Consider the following 23,933-nt stretch of genomic DNA (forward strand, 5'->3'; position numbering starts at 1 on the left):
GGAGCAGCGATCGCGTGAACCAATTTGATGGTTTGCAGGAAGGGTGTAGCCTCCGGGTGAGCATTGGCTCTCTTTGCTTGAGTTTCCTTTCTGCAGATGTGACGATCCTGTGAGTGGCTGAAGAGGGAGCCTTTTGGATGGAACACTTCTCAGGTAAGGACTCAACCGCTGTTCCTGTTCTCATTCTCTCTTTCTTTCCTTTCTCCACAGGTGCTGCTGGTTCGTGGATCCCAAGGCTGGCGTGGCTGAAGATCGGGTCAACTGGAGCTAGCAGACACGGTGAGCATTACGCTGCAGGAGTGCAGAATACGGCGAAGCGTGTTCTGTCCTTAGGGTGTGGTTTATATAGCCTTGCACAAGTAGTCCCAGGCTAAGTAGTTCCACCATCACACCCTGCACAAGTAGTCCCAGGTAAAGTAGTCCCTCCAGCCTCACCCAGAGTTAGACTGTATGGCTCAGTTCCTTTTGGCTGGACTAAATGTGTCTCCATGCTCCCTGTAACCTGCCTTACATGATGGAACAATATGAGCCTGGTGCCAACGGCGCCAGGACTGACTCCAGGAAGTCTTGAGGCAACCTTTTGGGGCCTTAAAGGTCCCCATGGGTGCCAGTAACTGGGGTTGGCTGGTCTGCTTCTGATGTCTGAGGACATGCACCATGGCAGCACACCCCCCCCCAGGGCCCTTGTTAGGTTGGGTTCTTCCACTGGTCCAGGCTTGCTTGGATGATTTCGATGGAACCTTTTTACCAAGCGTGGCCCATGAATGTGGTTACTAGGCTCCCATGTTCTTTCTTGCGGTCCATGGCCTTTCCAGTCCACTAGATAGAATAGTTTTGATCTGACAAATTTGGAGTCCAGAATATCCTTAACCTCAAATTAAGGTTCTCCGTCGACTATGATTGGTTTTGGTGCTTTCGTTACTCGAGTTCCAGGTTGCACTAGTTTCAAAAGAGACATGTGAAACACGGGATGCACTCGCATATATGGAGGTAACTCCAAATTCACAGCCACCGGATTAATGATGGCCTTAATGGTGTATGGTCCCAAATATCTGGGATTGAAGGTATGAGTTCCTTTTACCGGTATGTGTTTCGATGCCCGCTAGACTTCATCCCCAACCTGATACCTTGGAGCTTCACTCATATGTTGGTCTGCGGCACTTTTGTATTTTTTCCTTAGCTTGCCTTAGATGTTCTGTCGCCCTTTTGAAGGCTTGTGAGATGGTGGTGTGCAAAGTTCTTACGGCTGGCATTTCCAAAACGTTGAGGTGGGTAGAGGTTAGAGGTTCGTGGATGCATCGCGTATATCGTATAGAATGGACTCTGCCCAGTGCTGGAGTGTAAGGAATTGTTAGAGGCATACTCGGTTATCCATAAAACATCTTTCCAACTACCTTCCGTTTGGTGTAACATGCATTTTAGGATGGTGGCTAGTGAAAAGTCTTACATCGATTTGGGCTAACTCACAACATTTTCTCCAAAAATGTGAGATAAACTGGCTGCCCCGATCTGAAATAAGGACGGAAGGGAATCCTTGTATTCGGACAATCTGTTCTAGGAACTCCTTTGCCAGGATCGAAGCTGAGGGTAAGCCTTTTAATGGAATGAAGTGGGCCATTTTGGAAAACAAGTCTTGTTACGCTCACCTGGCTCCCACAGAGGCGTCGATCTGAACTGGACATCTGCGGTCTTCACCAATGTGACGCGTAGGGCCGAGATGACGGACTGGACTGGCCCACCCAGCTTCGTTTGCTTGGCCCGTAGGAATATTCTTCTGCAAATGGAGGAAGGGAATTAACCACCCGTGGAGTTGAGTGTAAATCCCCCCCACCCCCGCTGTTCTCCCCACGGATCACCTTTGATGTCCCCTTTTATAGTCTCACCTGATGGTTTGAAAAGATGAGCTCTCCATCCTGCATTGAGCGCAGGGGCGCGTTGATAACCAATTGCTTCACTGGCTCGAAGGAATTGGTGAGTTCCAGAACAATATTGACTCCGAAAAGTATGTAGTTCATAAGAGTTCAAATGCCTGACTTTCACTCTTGTCCGATTCCTTGCAGATTGCAGCTTGACCCTAGTGAAGAGTTCCTTGTGGCAACCGGTAATATTCTGGTAAGGATTTGTATTTCCAACACAGTTGGATAAATAATGTCAATATGTAACCTGTTGCTTTCTCTCTTATTCAGGCACTGAGAGAAAGTATGAAGTCTCGGGGAATAATACCTCCGGTGGTAAAATCAGGTAAGTCTAATGTGGTGAGGAGGGTTCCCCTTGATAGTCCCTTTGTTTCACCTTGCTGACCTTTTCTTTTGTTTCCCCTTAGGGGCTGGGGTTCAGCAAAGATGCAGTGGAATCTGCGCTGACCCGTGAAGAGGAATAGTACCCCCGGTGGTAAAATCAGGTAAGTCTATGGGGGGGTTACTAATATTCCTCTGTGTATTCCCTTGGCTCACCTTGCTGTTCTTGTCTACTCCCTAGGTGCCGGAATGCGGCGGGAACATGCAGGAGGATGCGGTGGAATGTGAAGATGCTGCAAAGACCGGTGAGTTCAGTGCGGCGCTGCAGCAGGCGAGGTGACGCGCATAAAATAACTTCTTTCTTCCAGCTCGAAGGCGTGATGGATCGGGAATTCAGGTAATCATCAAAGGTATTGCTCTTGTTCTAACCTTTTCTCCTTCTTTCTCCCTTTTTCTCGGAGCTCCAAAATCGAGGTGGGCGTGGCAGAAGACTGGATGCAGACTTGCAGGCACGGTGAGCGTTACGCTGCTGGATGCAGAATAACACGAAGCGTGTGCTGCTCTTCGGGCGTGGTTTAAATAGCCTCCAAAGTAGTCCCAGGTAAGTATTCCTCCCCAACCCCGCCCGAGTAAAAAAAATAGTCCCTAGGTAAAATAGTCCCTACCAAGCCTCATTTGGCTTGGAGCTCTTGCAGCATGGTCTGCATCAGGTAAGCTTGCAGCATGGTCTGCATCAGGTAAGTTCTACCCTATGAGCCTGGTGCCTATGGCGCCAGGACTGACTCTCCATATGAGCCTGGCGCCATAGGTGCCAGGACCGCACCCAAACAGCCCGTAGCAGGGGTTTTTGGGCTTGCCCAAAATAACTTGATGCCTGCTTCTGGGGTTGCTGGACCTGGTCTGGGTCCCCGGGGGTAGGCATAATGACAGTCTACTACCACTAACATGGTGTTAAATCCATTACAAGGAGGGAGATCAGTGATAAAATCGAGAGACAGCGTATGCCAGGGTGTAGGTAGAACGTCCAGAGGCTGTAGTAGACCTGATGGTTTCTGTTTTTGAGCTTTGTTTTGTGCACAAGTACCACATGATAGCGCAAATTGCTTTATGTCTTTACGCCACGTTGGCCACCAAATATGCTGCTTGATCTTGGCTTCCATTTTTGCAATTCCAGGATGACCTTCTACCAATAATTTGTGGTAATTTGAGATGACCTTTTCCTGAAGTTCCTTACTGAGTAGATAAAGGTGTCCTTAAAAATTTGACAAATGATATGTAGCTGAATGGTGTTTGCTTTTAGTTGACCAATCCTGCTGAGTCTTAGTGTCAATGAGATACAAAATTTCCTTATGGATGTCATCCAGGGTCAGAGATGTAGTAATTCCAAGGGGTTAGGACAAATCCAAGAAACTCGACCTCGTTAACATGGAAGAAGCATTTTTCTAATTTAGCATATAACTTGTGTTGCCAGAGTTTTTCAAGGACAGCACGGACGTGCTTCACATGGTCTTGCTCGGAAGAAGAGAACACCAGAATGTCGTCAATGTACACTACGACACAGACATCAGTTAGTTCTCGAAGGACGTTGTTCATAAAATATTGAAAGGCCGCTGTGGCGTTACAAAGCCCAAAGGGCATCACCTGATATTAAAATAGCCCATACTTAGTACAGAAGGCGGTTTTCCATTCGTCCCCCTTTTTAACTCGTACAAGATGGTACGCCCCTCTGAGATCTAACTTAGTGTAAATTTGAGCGTCCTTTACTTGGTCCAGCAGTTCAGGGATTAGCGGCAAGGGGTACCGTTTCTTTACAGTCACCTGGTTCAATGCGCGGTAGTCTATGCAAGTCCTTAGATCTCCTTCCTTTTTAGGTACGAAGAATAAGGGTGAGACCGCCGGGGAATTGGATGGATGGACGAATGAAACCGTTTGCCAGATATTGGTCTAGATACTTTTTCAAATTAAAATTTTCGGGCTCAGTGAGCACATAGATCCGACCGCATGGAATCTGAGCGCCAGGTATCGGGTCGATCTGGCAGTCGTATGGTCTATGGGGCAGCAGTGTATTGGCTTGATCTTTCTGGAAAACATCCTGAAAATCTTGGTATACCTGGGGTAGCGGATTTGTTAGACTCATGGCTGTTGCCACCTCTTTGGTCAAGGGTTTGATAGCTTGATAGCATGTGTGTGTGCTTGATAGCATGTGTGAGCACATTCAACTGAGAAGGTCAGCCTCTTAGCACGCCAGTCAATGCAAGGATTATGTGTTTCTATACACGACATTCCCAGAATTATTTGGACTTGTGGAGCTTTGATTAGGTCAAACACAATGGCTTCACAATGCCCATCTTGGCACAACAGTGTCATCTCTGTTGTCGAGTGTGTTACAGGACCTGAAGAGATCTCTGTTCTGTCGACAGTGGTGACCAGATCGGTTGTTGCCTTCTCGCAAAGTGGAAGATTCATCCTTGAAGCCAATTCTTGATCCATGTAGTTACCAATAGCTCTGCTGTCGATGTAAGCTCTGACCGCGTGCATACGAGACGGTTGCTGGTAACTAATGAGCATCATTGGTAAGGCTAGGTGCGAGGTCTGAGTGTCCTTCTTTTCGCTCGAGAAACAGACCTCTACGCTTGTCGGGCATGGTAGTTTTCCGGCTCTGGCTCTGCCCCGACCTTGTCAGCGACCCCAACTGCCTTCTTGGGTGGTTTCACCGGACACTCTTGGAGGAAATGGCCGGCTGTCCCGCAATATAAGCACAACTGTTGTTGCCTCCTTTTGTCTCTTTCAGTCTTGGATAGTGGTCCACGCACTCCTCCAATCTGCATGGGTTCGGACGTGCCGGTGGTTTTGGAAGCTTTATCTCTTGGACGCACAAACACCCGATTTTCCATTCTAGCTCAGTCAGCTCTCCGGTTCTGTAGTCTGTGGTCAAGCTGCGCCACCAAGTCAATGTATTCCTCACAGTCTCTTGGTGGATTGACCACTTGAGCCAAAACATCTTTTAACTTGCCTCTCAACCCACGATGAAACAGCATAGTTCTTTTGTGTTCAGGCCAACCGGTTTCCACTACCAATCTGTTGAAGGGTGCAATATACGTTAACAGATCGTGGTTCCCTTGGCGCAGAGACAGGAGTTTGTTATCTAATCCTTGGCCTTGGGAGTGTCGGGCAAACAACTTCTCCATGTCCTGTTGAAACCTCTGAAAGTCACGTAGAAGGGGGTCCTCTCGATTGACTAGTGGTACCGACCAGTCCACGGCACTGCCACTGAGATATGAAAGCACAAAGGCCACCTTTGATTGGTCGTTCGGAAAGGCTCCAGGCCTACATAGGAAATGAAGGCAGCACTGGTTCATAAAAACCGCATACCATTTTGGGTCTCCCGCAAAGGGTTCTGGTGGAGCCAAAGGTACGGCTCCCGGAAGGACCACCTGCACAGGGTTACTTGACGGCGTTGGGACCGATGACCCCATTCCTGGTAGTGGTGTTTGACCAGCCTGTGATTGGGAGTAATTGTCTGGCTAGGTCATCAGTACAATCCTTGGCCACAATCAGTTCTCTCCTTAGAGCATTGGTTTCCTGTCAAGCTGAATGCACCTCTGCCCTGAGTTCCCCCAAAAGCTGGGCTAACTGGTCAGTCTCTGAGGTTTCCATGATGCCCAGGTAGAGGATTGTATGAAGGCTTTGCGTTCTGTTACGCTCACCTGGTCTCCATGGGGGCGTCGCACGAAGCTGGGCGATGGACGTCTGCACATGCATCGCATGAAGCTGAGCGGTGAATGGCTGCACGTGTCTTCTCTGATTTCACTACTTCTTTCACGAGTGAGCGTTTGCCTACAATTTTGAAACAAGATGTTAACCAGCTGTGAGGGGCGGCTAGCCTCCCACCTCCCGTGACTTCCCGTGACCTCTTGTGCTCCCCTTCGCTTCTGCCTCACCTTAGGTTTTTTAATGGCGGGCTCTCCGTCCTGCGACTGAATGCAGGGGTGCGTTGATGTTCATAAGCCTCTCTTCCGGATCTAGTTGCATCACTGATCCTACGGCTGTAGCAGAGTCCTGAGCAACTGTGACTCTGAAGGTAAGTCTCTATGCCAATAGATTCTTGGTATAGTTTTGCTTAAAAGTTCTTTGCTGCCAGAGTTCTCACTACTGTGCTTGTTTCTTTGCAGGTGCAGTTTTATGTGTGCCAGGTGAATGAGTGGCTCCTCTCTGCAATGCTGAGCAGAATTCCTGCAGGTGAGTATTAGCACGAAAGCGCGGCGTCAAAATGTTTTTAGAATAGTTCTTTTCCCTTGCGCGACTAACCTGATGTTTCTTTTCTGTTCTGCAGGTGCAGTGTGACTCCGGAGCGGTGATCGCGTGAACCGCTTTGATGGATTTCAGGAAGGGTGTAGCCTCCGGGTGAGCATTGGCTCTCTTTGCTTGTGTTTCCTTTCTGCAGATGTGACGATCCTGTGAGCGGCTGAAGAGGGAGCCTTTTGGATGGAACGCTTCTCAGATAAGGACTCACCCGCTGTGCCTGTTCTCGTTCTCTCTCTCTTTCTTTCCTTTCTCCACAGGTGCTGCTGGTTCGTGGATTCCAAGGCGGGCGTGGCTGAAGACCGGGTAAACTGGAGCTACTAGAGACGGTGAGCGTTACGCTGCAGGAGTGCAGAATAACACAAAGCGTGTTCTGTCCTTAGGGCGTGTTTAATATAGCCTTGCCCAGGCTAAGTAGTTCCTCCAGCTACACCCTGCGCAAGTAGTCCCAGGTAGTCCCAGGTAAAGTAGTCCCTCCAGCCTCACCCAAAGTTAGACTGTATGGCTCAGTTCCTTCTGGCTGGACTAAATGTGTCTCCATGCTCCCTGTAACCTGCCTTACATGATGGAACAATATAGGCCTGGCTCCAACGGCGCCAGGACTGACCCCAGGAAGTCTTGAGGCAACCTTTTGGGGCCTTAAAGGTCCCCCTGGGTGCCAGTAACTGGGGTTGGCTGGTCTGCTTCTGATGTCTGAGGGCATGCACCATGACATGCTTCTAAGACAAACACATTGCCCCTGAGCTATGCCGAGCTATATATTAAGAACTTCATGAGAAGTTAGTGTTCTAATGAAGTTAATAAATGGGAGCTTACATGTGAAAATATAATGTCCACCTAAATCTTCCTTCTGGATCCTTAATTACAAACCCTTTAATGGTGAAACAGATGTTGTGGCAGGTGAACTGGTGTGATACAAGAGATGCAATCACATGGTTTAAGTTGCATCATTTTGTTAATAGGGAGGAGAACAAATTAAAATAGTTCCAATATATTTATGTACATTTTTTGATGAATCCGTGGAATTCATTCAGTCTCCCCAGGGCTGAGCCATCCCCTTTTGGACTAGGCAGGTGAACCCTATGGTAAGCCAGAAGAAGGAGACGGACCAATTGGCAACATTTCTGCATGTTTATTTAAATAATGAATACAGGCCTTTCTATCCCTAGTAATAAGGTGTTTCCTCTACCCAACACAAAACTAACTAGGGTGCTTGTTGTCAATGTGGTTGTCCAAATCAACAGTCTGTCCTTTGTCCGAAACTATCCTATTCTGGCCGTACCACTAATCAAGCCCTACCCAGCAGCATTCAGCGCATTGGAGGCAGGCAAGCACTGACAGCACCCAGGGTTCAGTGCAGTTTCAGCCAGCAACAGGGAAGAAATTGTCCCTGAAGATGGTCACTAGGACCGAAATGCATTTGACTTTAATTTCCTAGGCTGTTTCTTTCTTTGGATTTGAATTACAGAATAATTTCATTCTATACTAAAAAAGAAGAATATAGCATAATCATTTCAAACAACAAAGAACTTGTAGATGAAATCCACACAGGTCCTTCCAGCTGTTTGGGTTACCATACCCAGACAAACATTTTGCTCACCTACACTAATCAAGAAAACTCAAAGAAAAAAGGGGTGCAGGAGAATGACTCCCTTTTCCAGGCTTCTATAACATTAACAGTTCTGTCTTGGGATGTCTTCTGATAATGTCATCTATGAGTTATTTTAATTCTTCAAGGGGACTTTTGCACCTCCTTGGTTTTCCCTTGTTTTCTATACAAATAGTTCCCTTGTTCCACAAATAATCCTTCCTGCTTCTTCTTTGAATCATGCAGTTTCTCTTCATAAAATTCTATACTTTTCTGGAAGTATGTCAAATGGATTTTGTGGTGTTCCCTACTTGGTTTAACATATTCCTCTTTACTGGGATGAGTCTGACTAGTCCCTTGGCATTCTCTACTCTCTTTCCAATATTCACATAAACTGGTGCGAGTTTGATTGGTCCCCTGGTAATCTTCACTCTCATTCCAATATTTATTTATTCTGGGATGAGTGTGATTAGTTCCTTGAAAATCTTCTCTATTTCCAATATTTACTTGTATTGGGACCAGTATGATTTTTCCCTTGGTAATCTTCACTCTCTTTCCGACCTATCCCCAACCCGGATCTCCCTCCGTTGCGATACTGTTTTTGAATTGGGTAGGCATACTCGGTTCTTCTCCTGGGGCCAGATTCCTCCTTCTGGCACAACTGCTTCGGCCCTTCGCTTCTTCTTATTTCCTTACTCGGCTCTGCAGAGCACTTCCTGGTATGGTCTCAGCGCAGTTTGGTGACCTACCGGTCCAACTTTTTTGGGTTGGGCCATCAGCTGCAGGTTCTTCCCAGGCACACAGCTCAGCTCCCTGCCTTCTCCGTGCCTCCTTTGTCATCTTTCCGGCCTACTCTTTGCTCAGGACGTGTTAGCATCTCCTGGCTTCTTCCTCAGCCCTGGTTTTTAACTTCCTGGCCTTCAGTGAGAACTTCACTGGTCCTTCTCTTTTTATTAGGCAACACTGGGTACTCCCTTGCGTAGACGCACAGACCTTTGTTTCTTTCGCTCGAGGACTTGTGGCTCCTTGGTCTTTCTTCTTCGTCCGAGTGTGGTTGACTGCAAACCACTGAGTACTCTGTTTGGTTCTCACTTTCTTCTTCTTCACAGTACAACTGGCCTGATGATGTGGATTCTTGGGGATATTGCAGTGACAGACAGTAACTTGTTTGGAGTGACTGTAGTGGACATCAGATATTCTTGTCAACTCCTCATAAAGGGGTCTAGGGAGTTCCTTGACAGACGGGAGTCCTTATCCCCAGAGGGGAGTCTCTCCTTGTGAGGTCCCACTTTCCGCCACCCCTAGGGGGAATATCACATATCAGGCTCACCTCACTAGCCTCACAAAGAAGGGCTACCCTCTGGGGAGAAGTGACAAGATCTCACAAATCGCCACAACCCGCTCAGCTTAACAGGGGACAGGGCATCTGACTGGGGGTGATTCTCCCCCGCCCTTAGAGGAATGGCAATCCCTGAACAGAGATATACATTCTCTTCCTTTGTCACAAGAGCCTAATAGCTTTGTTGGTTATATGGGAGTTAAACTGTTTAATAAGTTGATATTTTCTCTACAGATAGCTGGTATGGATTCTGACCCTTTTCAGGCACCGTCTAAGCCTCAGAAGAGTGAGCAGGTAAAAGATGCACCCTCTGGCAGTATGGAGGATAAAGACCAAATCAATATTGAAACGGGGGAGGATAGTAACCAGCAGAGCTGTAGAGGTGGAGAGACCTCCTCCTGAGACATGTGGCAAGCAGAAGGAGGCCCATGCTTTGCGTGGCGGCTCAATGCCCGACAAATCCTTCTGAATGCTTAGTAACCTTCTAGAGATGCGGACTGGAGAAGCCCGGCCCACAAGAGTCTCCAGCGGTGGAGAACACTTGAGCGGCGAATGAGTGGTGCAATGAGGAACCAGCGCTAAAGCCCTGCAGGAAGACAGCATGGAGGGAGCACCAGCTCCAGCAAACACATGAGCACCCGGAAGAAGCCAGATGTATGGCATGTCAGCTTACTGGAACGCATAACTGTAGGAGCCACCACGTGGACGCAGAAAGTATCTTGTCACTCACAAGAATCTGGAGGTGGGCCGAAAGGGCTGAGCCCGGAATTCAGGTTGAGAGAAACCAAACTCCAAGGAAGTGTGAGAGAAACCAGACCCCAAGGTGGGTTGAGAGAAACCAGACCCTAAAGAGGGGTGTGACAATTCAGTCCCCAAGGCAGGGTCAGGTTCAAGTCCTACCTAGCCAACCGCCAGCAGTTTGTTCAGATGGACTCCTCTAGATTGCCAATGCTACCCATCACCTGTGGAGCCCCGCAGCGTTCCATACTCTCCTCAGTGATCTTCAATATATACATGGAGCTGCTGGGAGCCCTCCCAGCCTCACAAAACATCCACATCCACAAATACACTGATGACACACAGTTATACCTCAATAGCGACTCAATCAAGGACATAGTCATAGGCTCAAAACCTGCCTCTCGCTGATCCATTCTTGGATATCCACTGCATATCAGGAGATGGCTTACTGGATAAAACACCACAAGATTCCTTAGTGGGGAGCCCCAGGAGTGTATGTGATCTGGAGTTACTAACTATGCGGTCCCCAAAGCTTGAAGTAAATCGGAGACGGAGACAAAACCCTCGTAACTCGGGGGGAAAGTGACTAATATGACTGAGACGCAACCTGAGGAGTGGAAACATAAAGAGACAGTTTGGTGTCGGGACCGGAACTCTACCACTGGCAAGGAACCTCTTTGTCTGATTGAGAGACATCAGCGTGGGATCAGAGCCCAGCCACCATTCTTTCACTTGGTGCAAAGGCCCTTAGTTAGGTCTCTTTTGTTTATAGTGGTAGTGACGGCAATCAGTCTAGAATAGGTTTCTGGACAGTGGACTTTTATTGTTTTGTAGGACATCCTGTTAAGCACTCTTCGATGTTTTCCTTTTCTTTTAGAGCAGTGCCAAGAAACATAGGTATACATTAGGTTTTTGGTGTCCAATAAACACTTAGCTGAAAATACCACCTTGTCCGTCTCATGATTCTGACTTACCACAATTCCCCAATATGAAATGGAGGTGTCTTTTTATGAGAAATGTGTTCTAATTTAATTCATACACAGTAAAAAGCCCAGAGAGGAATGATATTGGAGGATATGTAATGATAGGGTTGTGATTGAAACACTTTAACATTTACTCATTCAATTTCTGAATTGACAGGACTTGAAAACAAGGCATTTTAGTTGTTTGGTTCATGATATCGGTGCTTTGCTGTCTTTTAGATTTTTGGTTACACATTTAATGGGGAAGCAAATATTGTTTAACATTTGCTGCAAGTGGATTTATGATTTGTTATCTATTTCCGAAAGATAAATCAGTGATGGAATAACTTATTGTAAATTGTGTATACATATGTATATTTCTTTTATTGTCATTTTCCATGCTTTATTCTTTTTGTATATATGTGTAAGGTTTATTGGCCAAAGGGTCCTCTACAACGTGATCATAAGGGAGCTTTAGAAGATGAGGGAGCAGTGGTGGTATCTGCTGCGGCTGAAGAGGTGTATTGATGGCCCTAGAATCCAATGGTGAAGCCATCACCACCTCGGAGACCTCGGAGATGTAAAAGATAGAGCCTTTCCCGTGATTCCTCAAATACTGCACTGCCTGCTTTATTAGCAACTGCACAGGTGAGGCTCAGAGGCTGCACAGGGCAGGAACAAATAACTGAGGAACCAACTAGATCTTTAAGTCTAGTGAGAGTAGACCTGCAGGATGGGGTGGAGGGATTGAACAGTGAGGGCATGAGGGATTGGAACTGCTTAGTGCATCTGGAAAGTACTATAGGCCTTCCAAAAGGTTATGGAAACTGACATTTGACAGCTGTGGTGGTGGTTTTTGGGGCGAGCATGCAGTGGCAGACCTTACTGGCGATGTTTGCCTTCCCAGAGGGCACCAAAGTTGCATCCCTCTCCAGAAATTGCCACTGGGCAGGAGTCCTGATACACCTGGGTAAAGCCCTACTCGCAACACAGACTGTTTTCAGCACAGACAAAACAACAGTGGAGAGACCAATCTGTACGAATGTTGCTGGCTTCATTGAGAGCCTTCAAATGAAATTTGATGGTCTGAGTTCAAAATAATGATGATGGAGTCTAGCCTGGAGGAGTTTACCGGCAAGGTGGCAAATAAACAAATGTCTCACGTTCACATGTTAGGAAGACTAACCATAGTGAAGGGTGCAATTGCAAAGGTAGAGGACAAGATTGAGGTCGACAAATTATACAGGTGTACAGATCAGAAACATATATAAGAAGATATTTGAATCAAATCCTTGCAAGACTGAAAAAGGTAGGCCAGTCTAAAGGTGCTGGGTTCCCACCACAGATTAGAGAGCGTAAACTTGAAACGTCCTCTGGATACATCATTCAAAAGGAGGTGGCACTAGACTCTTCTGATTCCTCCCCTTTTAAAATTCTCAAGGTTTATAAATTGCACACTAACTGGATGTGGGATGGAGGGGACACTGGGCTGACGATTATAGTGTTACTTACTGATCGTCAGGTCAGAGAGCACTTGTTGAAGGCTTCAGTGAAAAATTAGCTAAGATTTGAGGACTGTAGAATATTATTCTTTCGAGACTTGAGTAGGAGCTCTCTGACTTGGAGGAAAGGTGCTACTGGAGATTAGAGGGCATTCAGTGAGGAAAGGGCTCACTGCAATGATCTCTTACCCAACCTGATCGAAGGCGGTTCCCAAGGGCACGATGTACATGTTTACTGATGTGAGGGCAGCGTAGTCTTATTTGGCAAATTTAGATGAAAAAGCAGGATAGCGTTTGCTGTCCATGAGTTGAGGATGTGCTCACATACCAGTTACCTTGTGTGGTGTCCACTTCCTATGTTTCTAGGCTTGTTGTTCCACCCAACTGGCTAAGGAGTATAGTGTGGCTGCTATATGCACGTGGACCTAAAACTGAGAATGTATTGTAGCAGAGAGCCTTTCTCCCTCTCCCCTCATGTTCCTGCTACATGCAGAGAGGTTGTGTTGTGTGCCTGGAGGACTGTTGTTATGGAAATATGTTTAACTTTGTTGTTTTTGGCTTTGCAGCCTGTTCTACATGTATAAGCTTTTTTTTCTTCTTTTTTTTGTTAACCTCATTAAACCGATTTTGGCAAAAACCTCAAGCTATCTCAAACACCCTCATTTAAAACCATCAATATCTGTGGGGGTTGTGGGTCAGGAGTTGCTTTCAAATCTGGTATGTTTATTTCAGCTCTATTTAAACTTTGAGAACATGAGAATTATTACTTTTCCAAATTATCATTATTGCTTATAATATGAACATCACATGAATTACTTGTGTGTTGAAATGTGTTACCTTTTTTTTTTACATCCGTTGTATTCTTTCTTTCAAAGGGGTGCAGAAATTGATCAGTCACCTTGTCAAACATAACATTCCCATGGCTGTTGCCACCAGTTCAGCCAGAGTCACGTTCGATATGAAAACAAGCCGACACAGAGATTTCTTTAATCTGTTTCACCACATTGTGCTAGGAGATGACCCAGATGTGAAGAGCGGCAAGCCAGATCCTGACATTTTCCTGGTTTGTGCACAGAGGTTTAATCCCCCACCAGCTGTTGAAAAGGTACGTGTGTTAACTAAAAACTTAAGAAAAAGACAATTCCTCTGCTGCGAAGCATTGTATCTTTTTAGTAGTTCTCGCTGCTTGTCCTCCCTCAAAGCGTTGTATCTAGTGGTACATGTCGTAATTGAAGGAGCAATGATGCACTGGTTCATACTCAACGCTAGTAATGGACAATTAGAGGTTGTTTGGATCATATGTGCACTGCCCAATTTTAATCTTCATTGATTCGAATAACATTTCATACATTGTGGGGTCAATAGAACAGCATCACCGTTTAAGAGGATGTTTCATTTTAGAAATAGAAAAACCTCTAAAAAAGAGCAGAAAATGTAAAGTGTAAACATTGTTAGTGAGATATTTCGAATGACTGGATAACATGATTAACCACAGGATGTTCCTCACCTTAAGGAGGTTGCCGACTTACTTGAAGGAATAATGGCTGGTGCAAGTATTGATGCCATTTTGTCCCCGAACCCCAATTCTCCTCTGACAATGGGTACATTTGATTTTTTTTTTGTAAACCTTTATTTTAAGTTTGACAGGCATTCAGCATATAAACATTACTACATCACAGGAATGGACATCATGGAACAGCATCATATTTGCATTTTCATTTGTATTGTTTAATCTAAGGTATATGGCATTCTATTGGAGTGTTCCAACTGTGGTCTCCTCGTCACTGCCCTGAGTGCATGTTAGGTACGACCTCAGTCAGGCCCATATGTCCTTAGGCCTACTCACTGCCGGTAAACCTTTTACGTACTGTTCTTCATTCTCCTGGACATACAATAGGTCTCTCAACCACACCTTGAGGGTTGGCGCTGTTTTCACTTTCCAAGCCTGTAGTATGTTCCTCTTGGCAACTGCCCCTGCAATAGCTACAAACCGACGGGTCTTGACTGATGCCTTGCCTAGGTCGCCCAACAAGTACTTCAGTGGGGTAGCCGGTATAGACAACCCAACAATGTTGCTTACTGTCCTGGCGACTTCTTCCCAAAATGCTCTGATCGGGGGGCCGCTCCAATACATATGTATAGAGTTCGCCACACTGGAGTTGCATTTGGGGCAGGTTGTGACCTGTGTAGGGTCGAATTTGGATGCATTGCGTGGTGTTATGTGCAAGTGATTCAGGATCTTGAATTGAATTAATCTAAAATTGGAGTTGAGTGAGATAGATTTAGTGTGCAGACAGTATCTAGACCATTTGGAATCCTCAATGGTGATCCCCAGATCTCGTTCCCATTTTTGTTTAATGCAGTTTTTGGATGGGGTGTGTTCTTGGGCTGCCCTGTGTAAGCTAGATATTGTGCCTGTAAAGCCATCTTACAACATAATCACCATTATAAATTGGTGAGGCTCAGGGGCATCTGGAAATGTGGGCCATTTTCTTTTGCATGCTGCTTTTAGACGGTGGTATTGTAGTGTCGTGATGAAACCCACGCCCACCTTATCCTGCACAATCTCCAGTGTGGCAAACCTGCCCTCTGGATATAAGTCCCCTAGCCTCATTTCCCTATTGGGGTCCCATCTTCTCTGAAGTGCGGTGTCGAACGTGGGTTCTAAACGAGGGTAGTGCCACAAGGAGATAAATGGCCAATATGGGTTTTCACACCCCACCCTTGAGAATAGGGAGGACCAGGCTCATACAGTCGTGGCCACTTTGTCTATCTCTTTAACGTTCCCCTTGATTTTAGTAAACGGCATCGCATGTATATTGGAGGGGCCTACTGCAAATTTTTTGGCCCGTACATGAGCGTGTGGTTCGGCTGTGGCCGCCCAGTAGCGAGCAAAATGTGCCTGAGCCGCGTGAAGATATAGTGCGTAGTCTGGGGCCATCAGACCGCCGGTTTCATATCTTTTGCACATCTTTTGCCAGTTAAGTCTAACTGATCTCCCTCCCCATACAAAGGTGGTTGATCATTTTTCAATTTTTGAAAGAAGTCCCTGCCTTGCCATGTGGGGATACCACAGAACAAGTAAAGGAGTTTAGGGACCACAACTATTTTAAGCAGGGCAATCCGTCCGTATAGGGATATCGGTAATGCACCCCAGATTTTGAGTTTTTGCTCTAAAGCGTGTAAATATGTGTCAGAAGTCTAGGCGGATAGCACAGGGCAGAGGCTATCTCTCCCTGTATGCAAGTAGATTTAAGGGAGAGTCCGGAGACGATGCTAGCAAATAGCAGATTAATGGTACATACCAAGCTGTTAGTTGAAACAGGTATTCACAGGAACTGCAGGAGCAGGCTGTAAACAAAGAGACAGAGAAAAGGCAAAGACAAGCAAGTACACTGGGCAACATGGATTGATCAGAAATAAGGGTGTACTGGAATATGATAAGGGGTCTCCAGGGATTAAGGAAAGCCCTTGGGATAGGTACCAGCAGATTACTCTTAACAGTCATACGGCAACGTCATGACTTGGGCAACTGTTGTACTCAGTGCAAGGGTAAAACTGAAAGACCATATACAGAGGCAGGTACGACTTCAACGGACTACGTGAAGGCAACAGAAGTCTTCCCTTATCTGATCTGAACAGAGACCAACCCAGGGTCACACTGTAAAACGGATTCAAGTGTAGACACCACAATGGACCAAGATGTATACAAGTAGAAAGCAGTGTTGAAAGAAATAACCAGGTACAGGACAGGATAGTATATCAGAAGTCGGAACCGGCAGGAAGCAAGGCAAGGAGCCCAAAGGAACAGGGCAGAAGGCAGAGGAGTGTGGCAAGGCTGCCAGGCAGGGAAGCCCAGAGGAGAAGGGCAGAAGGCAGCAGAGTTGGACAGAGCCGTCAGGTGGGAGCCCAGAGGAGCAGGGCAGAAGGCTGCAGCAGACTGGAGAGGGAGCTGCAAGCATCAACAGCAACAGGAATCAAAAAGGCCAAAAGAGGATTTCCAGGAAAGGTCAAAAACTGGTAACAGGAGCACCAGCACGAACTTCCAGAGAAAGCTTCTGTTCAAAGTGAGCTTATAAAGGCCCTCCCAGCCAGCAGGCCAGCAGGGTGGAGCTGATTGCAGACTCTGGCAGCTGTGTTCAATTAAGTCCAGCCCTGGCTTCAGTAGCCTGCAGCAGTAGCAGCAGTGGTTTCTAATGAAGTGCTCTCCAGCTCTCTGCAGCCTAGCTTGCAGTAGCTTGGAACAGGTGAATGCAATCAGGCCCTCTGCAGAACTTAGTGGTTTGCTGCAAACAAATCTATTTAGTATGCCTCCTCCAGCCCTCTGCCTTTTGGACAGCATACATGTCCCAGAATTCATCTGCTGGTTTAACCCAAAAGCCGGAATGGAACGTGCAATTAGATTAGTCCAAAACATCTTGTAGCCAGAGTAAGTTGAGAAAGTGGATATTTCCCTCATGATAGGGGGAAGGTGTGTCTCAGGATGCCTGACATATAGCATTGTGTTGTTGGCGTATAATGAGAGGAGCAGTGGGGACCCTCTAATGCGGATGCCCCTCCATGTATGTTCATGCCTCACTTTGGCCGCCATACCCTCTATCGTGAGGGCAAATATGAAGGGGGAGAGAGGGCAGCCTTGTCGGGTGCCTCTCTCTAGTGTAAAGGAGGATGACATTGTATTATTTGTTCTCACCACTGCGGATGGCTGTTTATATAACACCCGGATGTACCCTATGAATGTCGGCCCAAACCCCATTTTGACTAGGATCGAGAACATGTAATTCCACGAGACGGAGTCAAATGCTTTTTCAGCGTCTAGAGTGATCGCGGGAGCTTTGGTATTGGGATCTAATTGCGATGAGATAGCGAAAAACCTTTGCAGATTCAGTGCAGTTGATCTTGTTGGGATAAATCCCATATTCATGTACGGGGTCAGGCGGTTTGCAATTGCTTTGGCATAGATTTTGGTGTCCCTATTAATAAGGGATAGGGGGCGGTAGGATGAAGGGCCTTGGGTGGGCTTGTGGGGTTTGAGGAGGACTGATATTACTGCCTCCCTCATGGTGCTTGGCAATATCCCCCTCTCGGGTGCATCCTCCCATACTTCCAGTAGTCTAGGGGCCATCTCAGACTTGCATGTCTTGTAAAAGTCGACGGGAATCCCGTCCGATCACGGTGCCCTACCTGCTTGTAAGTCAGCTATGGCTTGTTCAATATCCTCGGTCGTCAACGGGAGGTCCAATTGTAATCTCCCCTCTTCTCCTAAACTGGGCAACGGGATGGAATCAATATATTCTTTGAGCTCCTCTAGGACCACAGTGTCTGTGTTTGCATATAGTGTGAAATAACTGTTTGAATACTTCATTGATTGCTTCTGGGGACGTCTGCACCGATCCGCTGGAGTCGCAGATGCTGGTAATTTGTCTCGTTCCCATCTCAGTTCTGATCAGGTTCGCCATTGATTTGCTGGCCTTGTTCCCATCTCCATATCTCCTTGCGCGCGTAGGTTGTGTTATGCAATACAATTGCCTATTGGCAAGGCCTTTGTATACGTCTATTTGAGCCTGTATTTTCAGCAAGTGCTCTCTCCCCTCATTAACTTCGAGGTCGAGCAGTTTTCTTTTGGTCTGGGCCAGTTCCCTCAGTATGTGTCTCAGAATGCCAGATGATGTCCCCATCCAACCTTGAACGTCTCCCAAACCGATTGCAGGGATTGTACTGATCTTTCATTTCGAATAAAGAATTCTTCTATTTCGGTTCGGAGGGGTTCTACCAATGATTCATCATTGAACAATTTATGGGGCATGTGCCAGTTTCTGGTGGTCCGAGTTGTGCTCCTTGGAATCAGCTGCAGGAGGGAGGACCGGGGAGTGATCAGACAATGTACGCGGAAGGATATCACATTTCTCCACCTCGGCGATCAGGTCAGGTGAGCATAGGCAGTAATCGATCCTTGAGCTGGATCCATGTGCCCCGGAGTAAAATGTATATTCTCTTACCTGAGGATGTAATTCACGCCAGGTATCTACCTGGGGCAGTGTGACCATTGCTTGCCTCAGTGTCATCGCTGCTTTGGTGAGCTGTCTGCAGTGTCTTGTGGAGCGGTCTAAGCCCAAATCAAGTATCAAATTGAGGTCTCCACCCCAGATCACTGATGCAGCGCCCACGGGTGACAGCTGCTCAACAATCCGGAGGTAGAACTCAGGGCTGTCCAAGTTTGGGCCATAAGTGTTTACAAGAATAATATCTTGGTTATGTAGCTGCCCCCATAAGATCGCATAGCGCCCCTCGTCATCTGTAATAGATTTAATCGCTTGAAAGTTTAGCCGTTTGTGTACAATTGTGAGTACTCTTCTCGCCATCGAGGAGTAGTTTGTGGCCACTTTCACAGGTCCCCAGTTTCGCGCAAAAGTGTCCATGATCTTTTTTGCTGCGTGCATTTCTTGTAGGAGGAGGATGTCCACCTTGTGTCGGTTCGCATGTGCCAATATCTTCCTTGCCTTTATCGGGTGTGCTAGTCCCCTAACGATCCAAGTAAGCAGTTTAACTCCTTGTCCCTTAATTGCCATTGGGTTCGGTGTCATAGGCTTGCTATAGCTTGCATTTTATTGCTTTCGGTGTTTTCTTCCTTGTATTTCTCCTGTCAATGCTTTTGTTGTTTTCGTCTCTTCTTTGATGTGACTCGTTTCCCTCGCCAGCGTATCCCATCTTGCTTCTCGCACTGTGATGTGAATTGTCCACTTCAACTTGCGGGCAACAGGTCCTGTAAACCCCACTCCCCTCTCCCTCACTATCCCCCAAACTGGACAGTGTAGATCCCAATCTAAACTTCAACTATTGAGAAAACTGTCGGGCGGCCCTGATTGGTTAGTCTGTCCTTGTCACTCTTCCAACCAGACTGATCCGATGGCCACTGCACCGTTATTGTATGAATCCAGGTGTCATTCCTTAAAGTGTTCGAACCAGGCTGTGAGCTCTTGTCCTTCTGTGGTTGCGGGATATTGTGCTCAATGTACCTCATGGCATCTTCCGGGGATTAGAAGAACTGCGCCCTCCCTCCGTACTGAAGGTGTAGTTTGGCAGGGAACAGCATCGCGTATGGGATGGAGCGCGCCCTGAGCGCTTTCTTGACCTGATCAAAGGTGAGGCACGCTGCTTGTACGCCGTTGGAAAAGTCGGGATAAATGTGTATCCTGTTAGTCGTATAGTAGTGTGCCCTTCTCCCTAGAGAGGCAGAGGATCATGTCCCTGTCGCGATAGTTAAGGAGTCGGGCAATGACCGTGCGCGGTGGCGCCCCAGGTTTAGGAGGAGCAAGTAGGGCTCTGTGGGCCCTTTCGATCAAGAATTGTTGCAAAAACTGTGCCTCCGGGAAGACGGTGCTAATCACCTCCTCCAGTTACACCTCCATTGTGACATTGAGTTGCTTTTCCGCCAGCCCGGCTGTTCTTATTTTGGCTCAGCGTGACCTTGATTTGAGGTCATTGCATTTCATTTGTACTTGGGACAGGTTCTTCTTGATGGTTTCTATGTCCTTGCCAAATGTTGTCACAGCATCCTGTACCGTGCTAATTCGATTCTCGTGGTCTCCATTTCATCTAACTTCGAGTTTACTGTCGCAAAGCAAGCCTGGAGGGCTGCCATATATGGGTCCGATGTGTCATCTGTCGGGCACTGTGGTGCTGACTGGCTGGGTTGTAATATTTCATCACTCCTGCCATCCTGCACAGTATTGTTGAAGTTATGCGTCGGCCGGGTCGCAGGGTTTGGCATGGATAGTGGTGGTGGGGGGGGGTCACAGAAGGTCAGCGACCAGCATATGTGGCTATGGCGGCCCAGATAAAGCGCCGCCTCGTCTAATAGTAGATTTGGGAAGCGGAATGGCGACTGTCCTCCCGTCCCCTGGGGCGCACTCTGCCCAGCGCACGACCCAGCAGGAGTATTAGCCAGAGGGCGTAAAACCAACCCGAGTCCTTAGGCTAGTCTTCAGTAGCTCTCTGTATATATTCAGGTGGACCACGTCCCCCGGCCACCCCACGCCACAGATAAGTGCAGGGGATTGTCAATAATGGGTAATGGGCCCAGTTCAAGGTCCATATGGTTGCACCACCGCCTGGAGAGTGCTCCACCTACCTGGTGGCTTGAGCATAGAAGGTGGCGGGGGAGGGCCTCCACCCAGCAGGCCGGCCGCTCGCTCCCAGCGCACATGGTTGCCGCCGGGGAGGGGAAGCCCACTCCACCCGCCATCTAATGCTGAGCAGAGGTCCACTCTGCAGTCTCAGGCACAGAAGTTGGCCGGGGGGGCCCCCGCCTCGCCCAGCAGGTCGGGCCATTCACTCCCAGTGTGTGTAGCCGGCGCCGGTGAGCTGGAGCCCTCCTCGCCAACGGAGCCCTCCTGTTCACGGGCAGCAGCCCTCGGCAATGTGTTGCATCCGGATGACTCCGGAGAGGCAGGGTAGCTCAACTGGCCAGGGGTAATCGTTGCAGGGCTACGGCCCTGATCCGCAACCAGAATGGAAATAGTAATAAGCGGAGGGTCCCCACCCAAAAATGCAGGTCAGCCCACCACGAGGGAAGGGGAGGCCAGTCCGCACCACCACGACCGCGGGGGAACACTCCCTCCCCTGGCGGGCAGCCCCGGCCTCCCCGATCCCTCACAGCCCGCCTCTCTCTCGGCAGACACCGTCGGGTCTCGATGGCGGGGTCCCGCGATGCAGCCCCCAGCACTCCCACAGTCGCCTGCTCCAATATGCACGGCCCCACCCCACCCCCAACAGATCTCAAAGGGGGAGGGGGAGCTCAGCGATGCCGCTGCTCTCATGCAAGGAGCCTGCAGGTTTTTCAGCACAGTGTTTCTCAGTGGATATTCAGGCTGGGGTGGCTCAAAATGTATCGGTGGCTGCTCTGAGGGCTCAGCTGCACGATCCGACGATTTGGTGTGATCTTTCACTCTGGATTCACAGGATTTAGATACGGATGGTCTTGTCACGGCGCAACTACACAATCAGGCAGCCATTACCGTCGGCGTCCAACAGTGCCCCGTACATTGGATTATTTTTAGGTTCAATATAGGGCTCTCCTTCCAATGTATTGTCTTTAATGCTAGATGGCTATCATATACTGTTTTCTGATTTACTGTAATAACCATGAGCAAACATATATGTGGCACATTCTTAAAGGAATCGCCCACAATGGCCCATGACAGTTGCTTCTATTGCCCGACAATACCTGTTTTGTCATTGATCCAAAAGGGATCAAAGATCGTGTTGCATCTTGGTAGTGATAACATTGCCTCTGCTGAAAATGGAAGACCCTTCTATGCGATATTTGGAGTCCTAGGGATCCACTTATTTGTTTGAATTGTCTCTATTTTAATATGGTGCAACCCTATGTTCTGAAAATTGAGAAATAGAAACCTCTTTTAAAAAAGAAAAAAATACTTATTTTCTTGTTTTGGCTTGAAAGAATGAAAACTACAGACATTTGATTTTTACTTCTTAGTTCAGGTAAAGAGTGAACCTTTCAAAGATTTCCAAAATGCATTAGCAGCCTCATGACAAGTTAATTGCCGTCTACAAATGTCACTAGATCAATAATCAAATTAATTGATTAATGAATATGCAGCAGACAGCTCTCAGTTACATCTGTTGGGGGGATAGATTGCTCAGAGAAAGTTCTTTCTAATCACATCTTTAATTCAAAAGAAGGCAAAAACGTTTTACAAAGATGTACAAGTCTCGTTTATAGATGTAGTCTGAATGTTTTTTTTATAAAAGACACTAACAATGGTAATCACAGTTAGAATGTTTTTATGAAGTATTGAAACCCCAAGATTTGAAGACAAGGTTTTCATTGCTCTACCCTTCATCTGTTTATTATTAAAAAAGCAGTTGCACAAACATCTCTTGGAAATCCTCCATCTTCTATGTAAAGTAACATATTCTCCATTCCTCTTATTCTCCCTTCCACTCCTCTGCATCTCCATCTTCATTGTCTAGTTTCCTCCGTCTGTCCTCCTTTGAAAACATGAAGTATTGTTTCTCCAGAGAGAGACTGTTTGCAGATAACATTGAGTTATAGTTGACCACCAGCATCAGTGTGCATCGCTGGTTGCCATTTCCTTTCTAGGATGTGACTCGTCTCATTTAGGTCTGTGTTTTTGGTGCTGCTATCAGGACCACAACAGAAAGTATTACACTGAGATATGTTAATTTTTTCAAATTGCTTGATCCGAATAGAGTGGATGCAGAGCCATTCAAATTCTGCAGTGATCACTTAGGATAAGAGTTGAAAGCAAAGATGATGGTTGCGTAGAGAACTTAATAGTTTTATCTCTTAACATGTTTCTAAAATGAATGGTTGTGCCCTGGGAGGATTTCACAGGTGAGCATGCACTGCCCAATTATTGAAAGAAATCAGATCTCGTGGGTGCCATGCTGCATGGCTTTGTTGTTGGGAAAACGTGGTATCCACCGGGATTCAGAGCATTTTATGATGATCACTGGCTAGAATATGTGATTTGCTGTTAACCCACAATTGGAGCCAAAACAAATAGGATGCAGCATTTTTTTTAAAATATCTTTTTGTTAGGTTTTATAACATAACATCCCTCTTTTACCTCAGCGGCTTCACAAGACTTTTTCCAAGTCAGATTATTTCTGATCATTTCATGCACAGGATAACATCAATATTACATTACACTTTTCTCCAACTGTGAACAGTGATCTCAACCTTCTAGACTTAAAACAGTTTAATCTGATGGAGCTGAGGTGCCAAATTAACGGGACCCATTTAGTTTGATTTCCCCCAACTACCGCAATGTGGGATGTGATCTTCTCCATGGCAGCTATGTCCCATAGCTTATTTAGCCATTGACCCTTTGATGGTGCCTCGTTTTTACCCCACGTGGAAGTGATCGCTAATTTAGCTGCCAAGGGCATACTTCTGATGGGTTGAGCCTGCATCTCTAATCCGTCCAATTCCCCCACTTCCTCAATGCCCACAACTTAGTTTATTACTTCTATTTCTTTCCATAAAGCCCCCGTTTGGGACAGCTCCCCATAATGTAAGTTCATTTTCTAATCTACCCATACTCCCTCCAACACCAATGTCCACGTTGTGGGCTGTATTGGTGGTGCTTGTTTGGGGTACAGTACCATATTTGCATTATTTTGATCTGAATCTCTTTGTGTTGCTTGTATATTGAGCTTTTCCAGTGGCTACGATATGTGTATTCCCATTCCTGTTCGGAGATCTCCCTCCCTAGT

The 23,933-nt window shown here is 46.9% G+C and overlaps 1 protein-coding gene across 1 annotated transcript in view; it reads left to right on the top strand.

The window, feature by feature from the left end:
* The window catches only part of PUDP (pseudouridine 5'-phosphatase), a 1,293,438-nt gene that overhangs the window by 690,706 nt on the left and 578,799 nt on the right, over positions 1-23,933 (top strand). Inside the window, exon 3 of the mRNA XM_069639102.1 lies at positions 13,544-13,773. Coding sequence (XP_069495203.1) covers positions 13,544-13,773 — 230 coding nt within the window. The remainder of the gene's footprint in view (positions 1-13,543; positions 13,774-23,933) is intronic.

Source organism: Ambystoma mexicanum, chromosome 7q (genome assembly GCF_040938575.1).
Source record: "Ambystoma mexicanum isolate Mex_15411 chromosome 7q, UKY_AmexF1_1, whole genome shotgun sequence".
NCBI lineage: Eukaryota > Metazoa > Chordata > Amphibia > Caudata > Ambystomatidae > Ambystoma > Ambystoma mexicanum.